Source organism: Branchiostoma floridae, chromosome 1 (assembly GCF_000003815.2).
Source record: "Branchiostoma floridae strain S238N-H82 chromosome 1, Bfl_VNyyK, whole genome shotgun sequence".
NCBI classification, from domain to species: Eukaryota; Metazoa; Chordata; class Leptocardii; order Amphioxiformes; family Branchiostomatidae; genus Branchiostoma; species Branchiostoma floridae.
This window is the reverse complement of record NC_049979.1, coordinates 4,362,483-4,378,704: the sequence shown is the minus strand read 5'-3', so window position 1 is coordinate 4,378,704 and position 16,222 is coordinate 4,362,483. Positions and strand designations below refer to the sequence as shown.

The following is a 16,222-nucleotide window of genomic DNA, read 5'->3' as shown; positions in this document are numbered from 1 at the left end:
CGGGGCGCAACACCCTTCCATGGCAAACTTCCTTCCTCGGCAGACTCCCTTTCCCGGCACAAGAGAACATAGCCAACGTTGAAAATTGCGAACCAACACCCCCCCCCCTCTAAAATAAGAAGCCAGCCCCGCTTGAAGACTGCAACGGCTACTTCCCAACGCGCAGTATCCAAACTCCCGTTCGATTGTTGAGGTTGCTAAACATTCACCATACATCCCGGTCACGGTCCCACTCTTCTCATCAGACGGTTGATTTCTTATTCAATGAAATTGTCACTTCGCTAAGCCAATTCCATTAATTCTTTGATTGTATTTTCATCGGTCCATGTATCTTTCGCTCTTGCATTTAAATAATCAGAAAGACTAGTACTGACGACCTAATTTGACCTCGTGTTACGTGTAGATAACTTCACATGTTGGTAATCATCCTCGCGTCTTTCCAAAAGCCGCTGGGAAGCAAAGCGATGGTGACTGCAAAATAAATTGTCGGCTCGAATGAATTTAATAACAAGGACTTATTGAGCCTCTGCTTCAATCATAAGCTTTCATATTTCACGAAAGGGATAAAGATGTTACAAAGGTATATTTCTTCAAAAGAGTTTTGGACATATTCGCACATTTGTCCTTATTACTACATGTATGTGTGCTGCCGCATTCCTGATCACAACTGGTGAATAGGGCAGTGTTTCATGGTCATTATCTACACAATTAGAACCGATATCGATGTCATTGTCAGACATGCGTATGTGTCTTGCGGTCTACACTGGAAACAATTGGTTCCCCCCTCCTCCGCAGAAAAAAAGAAGAAAGTGAGTCATCCTTTATTCATGTACGGATCTGTTAGTGTATGGGGAATTCGCAAGGGACTTTCCGTTCAAGAAGCTTTCCAAACGGCTTCTCCGGCTTTCCAAAGGAAGGAGATGTTCAAATGATGCACGGATTTTTATTCACTAAGATAAGGGGGCACGATGTAAAGAAAAATCTCTCTTACCGCCTCCTTTCCTGACACGGACCAATGTGCAAGCTCGTTTCGTCAGGTGAAACGGAGGTATCGGTTGCGGTACGTAGAAACATTACCAGATGGCTCTCGCGCGCCGCTAGGTGTAGAATAACAAAATCTTCCATAGTCGCTAGATGGCGCACCATGTCCGTGGGTGTGTTGAACCACATCGCCACACGCAATGCGCCAATAAAATACCAAAGTTCTTTATAAGGGCAAAATATGGCCACCGACTGCACGGCACTCAAATAGATGGGCCCCGACTGCCTGTGACTGATGTCATAAATAATGCAGAACAACAAAGATACTGCCTTGTTCGCCTGTACATTCTGTGCCGTGCGAAGCGGAGTGTTGGAGTAACGGCACCAATTTGCTCAAGAGGTAAATGACTGGCCGCAGTTACAAATAGAATACACAACTACGTTTTGTGTTTGATTTGTAATGATAGGTGCGATATGCGGCCTGCGCTTCTGTTACGGCTTAGGCTATGGTTTTCGAAGAAGCTTGTCATTAAATGCCAACCTCACACGTCCCTTCAGTAAACACAAATTTTCACGAATACAGAAATCATGGCAATGTTTTCGCTCGCTGTTAACATGTAGTGCAATGCCAAGGATAGACCAGTGCTCAAATTTAAAACATATTTGTTAAGACGTCCATTTTGACGTAACGCATGCTGATGGCTCGGCGGTGCCATGTCTTATCAATGTGAACCTCGAGGGGCCGGGTACAGGATATAATATGATTTAATGTACTGACTCCTACATATGACATTCTCTGCTTTATCTTCCATATATTTTATACCTGTATGTTTATACTGATTTTTAGACGAAACTTCATGGAAAACATTTTGACATTCCATCCACTGGGGTGGCTTTACTTTATATTAGTATTTACATTCAGATCATCGAAACTTCCCCTAGACAAGTGCAGTATGGCAGGCAATGATTTTCAACGTTGGCTGGGTTCTCTTATGCCGGGAAAGGGCATGGAGGCAACGCTGCACTTGTCTAGCATTCTGTTTTGTGAACGAGGACTAGAAAACTGCATGGCGATAGATTTGTAACGCAGTACTTCCTCCAGTAGAGAGCGTCTTTTCCATCTTATTTTTTTGTCCGATATCGATTTAGAAAAATAAATCTACTACAGTACATAAAATATAGCTTAAAGTAACGACGGTAAAAAAAATAAGTAATTTTCCACGGGTTGGAGTAATTTTCTTGATACTTTTATGTGCGTTTAACTACAAACGTGACTGTTGAGTGCAGTTTGGGTTCGGGAAGCTCATGTGAATCACTGTCGAATATGCAATCCTGTGTATCTTGGTTTTGTGTGGATTTGTCGGACTGCAACGGTGGAAATAACACAACATGAACCAACATGGGCCTTACATGCAGACATGGGGACATGGTTGTATGATGAGAAGGCAGCACTTACTATCTGTCACATTATTTCAGTTTAAAAATGTTTCGTGTTTCAGTCGAAAATGGTGTTATTCAAAAACAGGTCTAAATTTGTATACTAGAGAACAAATGTGATAGCACCGTTCTATCACATTAATGCATTACTAGCCACTAGTATGTAGACAATTGAAAACAAGCTTTAAGTTATCACAACTTTTCCAACTATCACATTTTCCGTCCTAAAATACCATTCAGGGCTCAATCAGTGTGTTGAATAATCAAGTCCGAGAAGGCATCTTCTTTACAAAGTTCATTCATTCATTGTAAGAAGTGGGCTGGACAGATCTACGTCATGACACTTCAATTTAAACTGTAGTTGGCCGGGAAACATGTTGTGAACGATATTTGATATGTCCGACTCTAATTCTAAACAAGGCTGTAGGAAGTCGTGGCTCGTGAGCAGATGCCAGATGAGTGAATCAGAATGACACGTTTAATCAGAGAAGTGTTTATGTCGAACCATCCTGAAAATCACAGGTGTAACAGTATGTTAACAGCCGTAAGTAGTTTTATCAGCTTGGTAGATCAACTGAACAAAGTCTTCTTCGTTACACAGCCTTCTTTAGACAGTTGTGTAACGAAGAAGACTTTGTTCAATTACTAGTATGTTAACAGCTATGTACATCGCCAACTTCTTGTCTACCTTGTCCCCCCAACTACCAGGAGGTCAAGGGACTAGGTAGGTAGGTAGGTACATCGCCATGTACACTGCGCGCAAAGTATATGAAGTCTGAGTTATCCACACATACGCATTTTCCCACACGGTAATACCCCCTTTCCACTAGGACGGCGCTCTCGCCGCGCTCTCTCTGCGACCTAGAATTTGACAGAACGCTCAACGAATTCTATAGAAAAGAAACGAATCTTTTTACACCTTGTGTGTTTTGTTGTCTTTTCAGTTACACTTATACGTTTTATATGATATACCAAGTGTGAAAGTGAAGATTACACATATCTTATTTAGGTCGCAGTGAGAGCGCAGCTCGATCGCCGTCTAGTGGAAAGGGGGCCTAAACAACAGACTGTGTCTTTGAGACTGTTTGATTTTGATTAAATGAATCTTGCGTTCGCAGAAAGTATGGTATTAGTATATGATTCCTCATACGATTTCCTTTGATCTCTTTTTTGATTCATCTCTTATGAAGAACAAAGTCAGGACAAACATGGCCTCAGTACGTACATCTTCCGCCAGAAAATTCATTCTTCACTGATAAGATAGCGGGCGTAGTCGGGAGCGCTCTCTGCACCTACCATAACACAGTTAGCATTGGCAGGCACTCTGATGCAGATCTTCGTTATACGTCATGTCTCTAAGCTGATGAATTACTCAACTGATCCCCTTTGATTTTGTACGGATGGATGTTTCTGCTGCAGCGTGCTCAGATAATGGCTGTACGTACACAGAAATAGCAGTACTTCCTAAGCAACAGATTAATCAGTAAATTGGTTTTCAAGCTAGCTGTGAAACCACAGGGATGACAAAATCTGAGCCGGAAAGGCTGACTTATAGCACCATGGCCAATGACAACGCGTGCATAGTGGTGTCCGAAAAGTGTGGTAATTGCTTTCATGCATTACACGCCGCACTGCAAACGCTTCTTTGAATAGCGTTGTGATATTGTTTTTTTTTTCTACTCGCTAAAGCTACAATTGATTACAATTGCATCCGCACGCGCGTCCATTAAAATAACAGTTTGCAATCTTAAATCTTACAAAGGAACATTTTTCTTCGCAGTCTCGCATCAGTTTTTACACCCATATTACACCCATATTATCAACCCAGTATGGCCTGATACATGTGTTTTCAGAGCGGTGCTACTGAGCGACAAGCCTAACATGATGCGGTTGCAAATAGTTCCCCGAAAAGCTCTTTACTTAAACTTAGAGTTCTTCAAAGCAGAAGATTAGTACTGCAGTGTTAGATACAAGTTTATGCGTCAAGTTGAGATTATATTGTGGCGACGTCTAGGCTGAGTCGGCAAGACTTGTAAGCGTTCGTTCTCGACAGGCTTAGCTACATTTCTATTCCTTCTGATATGAACATTCACCGCACATTTAACCCCTGTGAGCCCACTTTAGCGAGCAACGCAAAGCATCAACTTGTCATTACCGGCGCTTTGATTACGTGCTGTTAGGTGTAGAGGGGAGATGGCGCTGTCTCCCGTACAGGAGCGTACTATTGTTTACATCAGCAAATATAGATATTACCAAGGTTGGTAAGGGCATTGCCATGCCCGGGTTGGGTGCAATAGGGTGTGAGAAAATGCTATTTTCAGGTCAAGCGATATTCTGTTATCTTCTTGGTCAACTGTTTGTTGCAAACTATATTTATTAATCGTCGTGCTCCTGTACAAATGAGTGGTTTCCATTTTCACACACGCACAACGTAACGTTAACATCCCTTCGCATTGCCGACAAGGTAATACGGAGGTACCCAGCTCCCTTGTCTTATCCAAGGACACGCCACCCGGCCGCACATCCTGGAGATCCCGTAACAGAGTCTTGACAGGATTCTGCATTTCTTTTATCACACCGAGGAGTTGCTTGACACGAAGTCTTGGGATTACCGCCGCCGAAACAACTTCGGCAGGGGGGCTATCAGGTTTGGAGCAGAACAAATGGGATTCCTGAAAAGTGGGATCCTATGACCTGGTCGATATCCTTGGACCATATTCCAGGCTTACCCGGACAGCCCCGGCCCACACAGGCCAGCCGAGCAGCGGTAATGGACTCACAGGAACGTCTCAAAACGTCAACATCCCGTCTCCAATCATATCATTTGCTGCCGGGAAGAAATATGGTAGAGCCACGGAACAATGAGAACTGGGAGAAATAGCTCCTCCACTTCATCGTTTTGGTTGCATGTTTCATCTTACCATCGCGTTAATTTCAATTTGCAAATTAAAATGAATGAATGACTGAATGAATGACCTTTGTTGTACATTTGTGCTCAAACAAGCTAAGTACAGGTCGTAGCTCTAGCGATATTAAAGGTACCATTTTGTTTTATATAAGAAAATGGTATCTTACCACATCTACATAGACTGATATATTCTAATATGTACAGGTTCAACTTCTTCTCGCTTCTTAAAGCAGTTGTAAACATAAGGACAGATGGAATCTACAATGTATGGTTTGTCTAACTGCATAAGAAATATGAATTTTTCCGTGCTGTTCATTCAAATATCGGAAATTGTCTTGTTGACAGCGTATATCATGAGTGGGCTACAGCATTTGCCTGGACTACGCGTCTAATTATCTTTGCATGTAATGAATTACCCAAGTTGTTGTAGTGTGCAATTACAGGCGTGTATGAACGAGAACAGGATGGGACGGAAACCTTGGTAATGGAATCAAAACAATAAACGCTTCCGTGCACTGACGAGACACTTCGTCAAACCAAGGAGCTTTTATCAACAAAATAGCTCCTTGGTCGACGTGGGGATTCTGGAAGAAACTATAATAGTACCCCCCCCCCCTCCGCTAAGTTAGTGAAGCTCCTATTGTTGATAGGATATATTTCAGCTAGTTCTGAAGACTTGCCTCTTGAAAATATATGTGCATAGTGATACCTTATCACAGTAATCACACAGGAGAAAATTGGCTACTCGGGACAGTACTCTAATTAGCCCGTGATTGCGCCGTTCTGCAGACGTATGGTACATTGGCGTTGCACGACGCATCAAGTCATTGCAATGCAGCTTCCATCCGTCGCTGTTATCATCAGTGATAGACCTGATTTTCAAAAAATGATCCTGTGCTATTATCCTTTCGACCATTTACATTGATTCCGGACTAGGCAGTATTTCTAATCAGCAGTTGTCGTCGATTTGTCAGTTCCGTTCTTTTAATCAGATTACCCAACGCTTTACATTCTAAATCAGCGCTATCGAGTTGAACCGGACCTAAATCACACTACATGCAGGCTGGCTCGGCCAGATGGCCACATGTAAATTATGCAGAGAGTACAAAAGCAATGCCCTATGCGCTAGGCTGAGCTGGTGGAAACATCTCCGAGAGTCATTAAGGTTAGTTAATTGGCATCATCACCGTCTGACTCAGCTAAACGCTGCTGCTGAGCTGCGATCTCCGGCCCTGCTGTGGCCCGGACGGTCACAGATCGCACCCAGGAAAACTAATTTCGTTCATGGGAAATGTTCTCTTGGTCCCCCGAGGACGGGATAGTTTAATAGCCGCGAATGTGGGTCGCTGATTCCAGTTATTTCCTCAGAATTGCAGCTCGAGGACGGAAAGACTGGCTGATCGCCGTCCGGCGCGCTTTCATCGCGGGTCCCGGTGGGTAAGTGCGACTGACTCCGGACACAGAACGCTGTTGTACTGCGAGGCCTTACTCTTCGTATATGCAAATCCCTCCGTTCAGCACCAAGGCGAGAAACAGTGCAGCAGCCGGACCGGATTAATAATTCAAGATGGCAGCTCCAGCGGGCAATCCGACGTTGGAGGGTCGGGGATGGAGGCGCCGAGGGACCGCGGAGCTCGGGGGCCGATGTTAGGGGGAGAGTCCTGGAGAAAGAACCCGAAGAGAGACAGCACACGCAGCCATGAGCCGTGAGGAAGTAACGGAAGAGGTGAGGCTAGTGGGACACGGGGAATGGGTTGAAGGTGTTGAGTGCAGTAGGAAGTAATAAGCTGGCATACCCGTTATTTTGCATATCCCTGGTAACTGCTCATTACCGTTATTGAGCGCGTTGATAATGTGGTAATCTGAGTATTGGTTCACAATATCGGAATATGTAACTGCGGAGTAACGCTTTCATTTTCTAGTGCGCTCTTCTCAACGTTAATATGATGGCCGCGCGCGCGCATCCCTTTCATTTTCTAGTGCGCTCTTCTCAACGTTAATATGATGGCCGCGCGCGCGCATCCCGAATTAAATTTTCATTAGACTTGTTTTAGCGTCCGGGCAACCATTCTACCCATCCCACACGGTCCCGGGCGCCTTAACCGGACACGTTACTGCCTCAAACACCCGTTATTACGTCTTGGGTTGCACCAGTTGAAAAACACCCTCCAACATTCCGCCGATTCAACTGCGGAGTGACTATGATAACGATATTGGATGAAAGCGTAAATGTTTACACCGCCGCTTCCGATGTGTGAGTTATCTATAACGCTAGGCGGGGGTATTGAACGTTCCAGTGCCGAGGTCATTACAAGTACCCCCATAGGGGGATTGGCACTGATGGGGGAAGGTGTTGAATAGTCCACGTATGTTGAATAGTCAGCTCGGCCAGGAAAATACCGAGCTGAATTAGCGGAAGAACCCGACAGTATAGTAACAACTGACTTCAGTAAGGAGGTTTAGTACGCGTACTAGTACTACGAAGGTTACATGACGTAGTTGTCTGTTCTCCCCCTGTATATCACCCGTCCCCGCGCTCACGTGAGGCCATCTGACCAGTGACCCTTGGCCCTGGCCACAGTTGGGCCCAATTCATTTGTTACACGTACAAACATCACCGAGCAAAGCTTCATTATATGAACTCAAATATCATCACATTTCCGAGCGTTCGTGGTTTAATATGGCGGGTAATGGGATTTCAAAATAAGCGCAAAACATGCATAGCAGCAGCTATAAGGATGAGTGGGATAAACGTAAACAACACTAATGACATTAATCAGTCTATTTTGTATTACCGTGCTTAATGGTAACCAAGCTCTACTCTAACTCAATCGACCTGATTTACTTTGATATGGAAAGGAGAATGAGCAGAGATTTTGAAGCATTTCCAATCTCTAAACAAGAACAAAGGAAATTACACGCAGAACTTTCCCGTTGATTTAATAAAATGGTGCATGACAGAGATGGCAGATACTCTCTAAGGTACTACAGACTGGTTGATAAACACATTACGTGTTGAACTATGCGTATGGACGTGCCCTGCCGACTGTTAGTACTAAGCAAATCTATACCCCATCCTGTAATTCTCCCGCAGCTCGACTGCTATGATTATAGCAGTCAAGGGTTAATCTTGGTTTTCGACCGAACAAATTTGATAATAGAATGATGGCGGAACGTCCCTTTTGGGAACGTCTCTCTATGTACATTACCATATAGAAACGTGACGTATTCCTGTAGACGACTAACAGCTCCCTGGATGCTGTAACCTGTTAGGCACGGTTACACTGCCATTCATTTCACAACAACATTGACAGAACACACGCCACATGCATTAGTGCTGCTAGGCTCCACTTAATGATGCAGTCCTGTACGTATTCGTCGTTGTACTTTAGAAAGGGCGCACGAGATTGTGTATGACAGGGAGAGTTTGCGACAGTCATCCTCATGGACTACATTTTTCATGTGCTGTTTTTACTCGTCCGGCTGTGGTGATTATGTTATCAGTGAGGACTGTGGTAAGTTGTTATGTGTGATCGTAACGGCGACATAAGAGACGCAGCTGCCATTTGTACCATTAGTTTACTTTAGAAGGCGTAGAAGGCATCATTGATAACCTGTCCTCGCACTAGAAGGCGTAAATAGAGCGTGATGCTGGGAAAATTCATTTCAAGAAGTCAATATTTAACATTATGGGCTGAGGGAAAATCGGTAAGCACTAAAGCCATCGTTTCCCCTATGTTAGTTAAGGTGCTTGGGTCTATTAAATGGTATTTCTTATCAAAGAGAAACCTAAAGGCACTCTATTGTGACTGATTATTATATAATAAAGAGTAGATATGAAAAAGACAACGGTTGATGATATCTAGAATACAATGCAATTCTGGACCTGCGAACATGTGTCAGCTTTGGTAAAACTGTTCTTCAGTTACATGTTGAATTGTAGCAACCACTTTTATATAGGTACATTGTACTTGTTATTTGGCTGACCATCTTTTGATGTGCCCTGGGGTGCCTGCTAACGTGCCCTGGTGTGCCTGCTGACGTGCCCCGGGTGCCTGCTGACATGCCCCGGGTGCCTGCTGAGATGCCCAGGGGTGCCTGCTGACGTGCCCCGGAGTGTATCTGTGCCTCTGCCACCCTGACAGGGTCTCGACACAAAGAAAATTCCAAAGCCACAGTCGGGCTGGGCAAATGGGTCTCCTGGGTACGAGTCGGGCAGATATTGTCGTTCCCATGAACATGCTTTCCCGGCCATTAGGTTAATGAGGTACCAAGTCATTGACTTTACGGTATATCAGCAGATGGACAATATGGTCAATATGTTTCCAGTGAGAGCCGCATGAAAACTTCTGTACAACACGCTATATCGTAAAATGTAACGATATTTCTGCACAAAGATAGGTCAATACCTGACTGTGTGGTCGTGTTAGAACGTTATAAAATTCTCATCTGTCACCATTCACGGGAACAATAAGGCCGGAATAATGAGCACCGGGGTGGATTTAATGTGACTTTTAGCAGCCATATCTTTAAACAAGATTGTGCTTGGTTTGTGACATGTGACTGATATTCATTTCAATCAAGGCCAGATGAACTCAAAGTTGCCCCCTTAACATATTAGACACAGTAGGCAAATATTGGAAAAGTGATCTAGTGGAACCATAGGACGCAGATTTGAAATATGCGACGTGCTACATTATCATACGTAGAGAGCTCATGCTGCTACAACCAGCTACTGCATATTATTGGGAAAATGCATACAAGGATGGTGTAAGGAAGCTTTAGGATTATCGCACAGGGACACAGGTAGGTCAACATCAAACCAACAATTTCTTGTTTGTCAAGTAGTAGTCTCTACCAGACTCCCGCCTGGCCGAAGAAGGGAACTTTGGCCAAGTTAGCAATTAAAGCCTAGTAGGAGCTATATTGTCCTCAGAGTGTTGGCCGTCCCTGCAAACTGTACTCATCTGGCGTGTTTTCTGTCTTATTTGCATTTGGCCAATTTTTACTATTTTTCCAGCAACCTTGGTGGAGCCTGGTAGAGGCTTGGAGGTACAGTATGCGTGTTGTTTGTCCACCGGTGCACATGCTCCACGATTAAGTTTAATGACGTAACATCGACTTTGCACATTAACCCCCGCACCCCTTTGTTTTGCCTGCCCATAACCCGTGCCTGATAAGCTCGCCTGCATCCGTCACGTCTGACAAGTCCCCGCTCTCTGATTACCCACTCTCGGCTGATGGGGAATCAGGAAGTAATTTTCACCGCTGAAATTTGAATCAATCCTTTAGAAGATAACCGAGCCTCCACAGTGATGCCCCACCTTGTCCCGGGGTGCTCGGGCCTTACGGACAGATTTGGCCGTGATAAACAGACAGCCATTTGTTCCTCGGTTTGAATAATGGCCCTTTTAATGGAGACAGCTTTGTGAGGACGACGTAATTCAGGAATGGAAGAGAAGAGGTTTACAATTTCAACATTAACATACAAAGTGTCCGTCTCATTATTGTGCTGTATTTATAAGGCACTTTCGTTTTCAGGTTAAGAAGAGTAACAACAATTCAGACCATTCGGTGTTTCTTTCTCGTAAAGTTTATGTATCAAGAAATGACATGAAAATGTTTCCATGGGCTGTTTCATGACTGCCAACAAAAGCCAAGATGAGAGGAGATCGTGCTTTTATCACACACCAGTATAGAATGTCCGTGTGAAATATCAGCTCACACCACGCTGCACTTCTGCAAAAATGTGACATTTACGATAGGCATCGGGTTACAACATGCAAAAAAAGTTATCACACTGCCCTGGAGCCTATTATGTCAATCTGAGTGAAATGCTGAAGATATCTGAACCGACAGATGGCATTTCGGCCTCAGGTATGTATCGTGGCGAAGTATCCATCCCTCTTTCAATGGTGAAATGAAATTGGATTGGCCTTTCGTCACCCCTCAATCTTAAGCCTTCCAGATTCTATCTGTGTTTTCAGGCATTTTATGTGACCTATCTGGAGAAGGTGTATCATGTGTTATAGAGACATTTGCAATAAAAGGATAGTAGTTAAGACTAAACAGGATATCTAAGTTAAGCTTGTGGACGCATCCGTGGAACAGTATTGCAAGCAGTAAATATACTACGTGACTGTTTTTGCGATAACGTAAAAGAAAGCACATCTAAGAGAAAACTGACCACACATGTAACGTTACATGACATACGGAAGTAACTCCACAGATTTTAATGAGTATTGCAACTGTCAGTACTGTAATTTCTGACATCATAAGGACGTCTCCCATATCTCATAATTGATGGACACTCATCGCCTACCTCGTGTTGTGATTATGAGGATTCGGACTACGAATTATATCTAGATTTCATGAATGGCATCCCCCTGTTCATCGATTTTCACTTAATAACAAAAAAAAATTGACGTCCCGCCGTATAAACTGAAACTACGTGAGCAGCACAACGTACACCCTCCATTGTGATGAGGGGCACGTTTTCGATGTAATCTATCAGACCTTATAAGGCAGTTTAGTTCTAGACCCTCCTTCCAAATTCAACTCCGAAAAAATGTAACAGGGAAGCACCTGTCACCCGAAAAACTCGCATTTTCTCTTCCTCCGTCTCTGCTACAGTAACAGTTGCCTGTTGTATCTTGTATCTTATATTGTTACCTTTGCACTTTGCGACGTGATTTATATAAGCTTGTCAAGTTAAAGTTCTTTTTAAGTAAAAGTAAAAGAAAGTGGAACTTTCAACACAGTAGTTTTAAAACAGGCACGAGCACATTATCCAAATGACATTCGGACTATCAATATTCTATTTGCACGTAGTTTGGCGAGCCAGGGCTGAAGCTTGAGAAATTGAAGAAACATATTAAAGAAAGAAACCCGTGAATTGTAGTCAGCTAAAAGTAATAACAACCCAGCCAACCTTGGGGTAACGCACCCCTGTTCTCCATAAATGGTCGAATCTCTGCCTATCATGCCGCCCATTACAACAATGACGGATGTCGTAACAAAGTCAATTCATCATCCCTCCACCGGGATGGTTGTAGGCTATAGGACTTCCTTTCGTCCTATTTACCTCTAAGTAAGCATTTTGGTACAGCTGTCAGGAGGAATAAATCCTGGCCTGTCACTATGAGACCAGAGCCGTATATGTATCTTTCATTTGTGACCGAAAACGACAAGAAAAAAATCTTGCAAACGTGCTTTATTATCAACAAGTTCGCTTTTCGGACGCATTACGAGTTAGAGTGGGAACCAAATAAATGAATAAAGAAGTGACGCTTTGTGCAGTAATGGATGGCATATAAAATTCTTTGTATGAAATATAAAAAAAGTGCTAACATAAGATGTGTAGCATGTATGCTGGAAGAAACACAAATAATTCCTAATCGGGCCCTCATCTAGAATTACCTCGTGTTAAGTAGGCGCGAGTTTGAGCAACCATATCATTATAGATACATCTACCATTCTGATAAAAAATGCTGAAACTCATGGAAACCTTACATCAACTGTCATTAACCGTGCGTGCCGCTAGGTCGTCTGTGAGTTCGTCAAACATGAAAATTTTGCCTGATAAAATTAAAAGCCGTACTTGTCCATGGTGCTGAAATAGCTGATGTTACGCCCATCTGTTTCTCTTGATCCTCATCGATAAATTATTTCTTCCAGGACCTACTCTATGCATTTATTGCTACAGTAAAGGAGGCACCAGTTTGGTTAGCTCAACGTAAAACATTTAACATTTGACACGAATGCAAATTTATCACTGTCGTTGTACATACGTCATCATCATAGTTCCGTGGGGGGTTGAGTCATATTTTCTTCTGTCTACCTCCCACCAAATGATACGATAATCAGTTTTGTAGTAATGAGATGCGCCTTGGCATGAGCCGGGTGTTAACATGAATATAAGAAATATATATATATAGATCAGTAAAAAACCTGATATTGGCCATATTTATATTACGCGGCATTTTTCAGATGATCTCTGACCTGCGAACTTGCGCACAAACTACTTTTCGTGATATAATGCAATTGTGATTAAGATTGTAGATTGTAGATAGATTGTAGACTGATTTTACATTAACGTATAAGATATGAATCCGTTTTGAGCTCTTTATGAATATGATGCCAGTATAATGTTAAATTGCTATTGTTGTGCATTTGTCTGTCCCTGCTTGTAGACTCCAATATCAGCAACGCTGCCTGTGAGTCTGTGTAATGTACTTGTCACATTTCCTAATAAATAGATAAATAAATGAATTTATAAAGGACGTAACAACCAACACTGCTATTAGTTAGGGACAGAATCATACGTTATCAGAAACCCGACAAATAATCGCCTATATTCTGGATACTGATGGAAGAAATACATATAGTGCACACAAATGGTTACTCAGGCCGTAGTCATTAAGTAACCATGTTCTTATCACACATAAAGTGATCAAACAAGCGCATAGCGCGTTTTCCCGTAAGTGTTGCTTTAATGGAAAACGGATCTAATTGAAAAGCTGGGAAAACACAAGATGTAATACTAGGTAAGTCCTGAAAGGGTTATCAGATTCCCGGGTACGCCAGGCTTTCATTAAGGAAGCGAAATGGGAGTATCGTCATAAGGAGTCCACGGATCACACATGGGCACACACATAAAACCAGAGGGCACAAACGGTACCCGTGAACTTTACCTGAAATAGCATGCTACCCGTGGGGCCAGACAGAAATCAACACTGTACGCAAGTCCATCACAAGCTGACGTAGTAAGTGCAACGGCTGTCTCAGTGGGGGAATAAGGGAATAGAAATGTACATGCTACAGGTTTTAATCTTCAGGCTGCAATATGTGATGATAGGAATTTTAATTCACATTCTAAATGGCAGCTCCAGGCGATGTACCGATGTTGGAGGATTGTACTTTCCCGAAGGAGAGCTCTGAGCACTGAGGAGTCTACAGTAGAGTGCCCAATTCACTTCAGAGGGCTGTTCTCCATCTACTTATTCAACTTGTTGAAGTTGAAGAGAAATTAAGTGAAACATCACTTATGAACAACCTACTTCCGTGGTCAAGTATGCTGGCCTCGTTTTGCAAAGTTTTGATGCTATCTTCAAACGTGTTCGTTAAAAAATGAGGGTCCCTTGGAGACATTATCTATTCAGACATAAAACAAAACAAAACGCCTTATCTAAAAGCTTCTACAAATGAAGAAGCAGACAAATAATGGTCTGGTAATGAAGGTAAATGCCAGGGGTAACAGAAACACTGTTGAAAGTGGCCGTTGTAAATTGAGAGAATCTCAAGACAATAGAGTAATGGGTGACCTTTTCTTCCGAATGGGATCCAATTTGTGCAGTGCAGAGATATGAGCTATTCACACACCCCTGCAATCAAGTTCGCGCAGACGGCTGGGACAAATTGAGATCATCATGGCATCTAAGGTGACTTCATGTCTGCCCTTACACCGCTACAGCAGGATCACACGACCTCTCCCGAGCTCGCTCATACAATTTGTCTCGTGTACTTCCGCTTGAAAGAAGAAAAGCAACACAGATAATATACATCACACGTCAATAAAATATCTCCTGCTTTCGTTTGTGCTATAAATCATCTTTGCGACTTTTCGCTGCTGAGAGGACAAGTGAGCTACCAAATGATTAGGGTGACAAGACTTAAAATGATGGAATGAGTTCGAGTCAGCCCATTGAAGCACTAGAAGGGACGTGCGTGTATATGTCCGAGGTCAGATTCATTTTCGGTACTCTGCCTGCTGTGCTGTATGCTGTTGATGTAAGGTTTTGCTGCACCTATCTTGTCAGGTTAACTAATGAGTACTGGGGTTTCTGTAGGGTAGGGATTACTCGCCAATCTCCTTCATTTGTCATGGACCAGACAGGGCTTTGGGATAAAATTAGACGCATTACACCAGGCAACGTCCGTCTGCAAAGCTATTGCCTCAATCACGTTACATAGTAAGATAAGTAGATTATCACAGAGAGGAAATGAAAGTGAGGTTATCTAATGTGACGGCCTGTCCTGTGACTGTCTTTGCGAGGATTTGCAAAGGTGCGTCCTCTCTCAGTCTCTGGAATAATGTTAAACAATGGCACTTTCGTAGAAAGCTTCAGCTAATGGTTAGATAGGAAGGTTCGTTTTTGAAAGAGGTGGAACGGCCTTGCGGGTTATCTATGTAAATTTGATTGTCTAAGATACCTTATAGTCGGGTTGACGAGGAATGCCTTGAGCTGCTTGTACTTTCATAATAATGTACATTCCCCACGAGCGACGAATGGCGTTTTATATTACTTTGGCTGTCGTTCAGTTACTACTGTGACTTCCGGTAATCAAAACATGCAAATGTTGATAACTAAAGCAAATGAGAACATATAATCTCAGCGCAAGTTGGTGCGCACGTGTGCACATGCAAAACGGATAAGGCAGAGTGACTGATGGAAGTGCAAAGGAGATAGAACGTTAATGCAACAAGGAAATGTACTATGGCAGGCGTTTTGCATCAAATAGCAATGGAATAGAGCTCAAGTTCCCTCTCAATATAAGCTTGATGATTAATAGACATAAACAGCACTAGTCTCGTACTGAAGTAATTGGGTCAACAGCCAGTATGATCCAGTATTTACGTGGCTATTGGGAAAGGTGTCTCCACAAGGAGAAGGAATGATGGAGTATACTTTGGAAACCCACTTCCCGATCGGTCTTGGAAACCTCACGTCAAATTAACCCAGTTCTTTGTCTTTGATTACAGCTAGGACATCTTCGGTATCGATAAAGAACACGTATGGGGTACCGAATGAACAAAAAACTGGAGGAAGTAGATACAGTTCTGTCACCAACTTGTGTTTCGCTAAAATAACAAGACAAACGCACAAAAGGTGTAAG

The 16,222-nt window shown here is 43.0% G+C and overlaps 1 protein-coding gene across 4 annotated transcripts in view; it reads left to right on the top strand.

The window, feature by feature from the left end:
• Window positions 1–1,210: 1,210 nt before the first annotated feature.
• LOC118422480 (transmembrane protein 151B-like) overlaps window positions 1,211–16,222 on the top strand; it is a 39,299-nt gene continuing 24,287 nt past the window's right edge. The window contains exons 1-2 of one of the 4 annotated variants that reach the window (XM_035830119.1): window positions 1,211–1,381; window positions 6,845–7,052. In XM_035830119.1, coding sequence (XP_035686012.1) covers window positions 7,026–7,052 — 27 coding nt within the window. In that variant the 5' untranslated portion in view covers window positions 1,211–1,381; window positions 6,845–7,025. Of the gene's footprint in view, window positions 1,382–6,078; window positions 7,053–16,222 lie in introns of those variants that run through there. The other 3 variants (XM_035830101.1, XM_035830126.1, XM_035830109.1) reach the window with 3 other exon arrangements.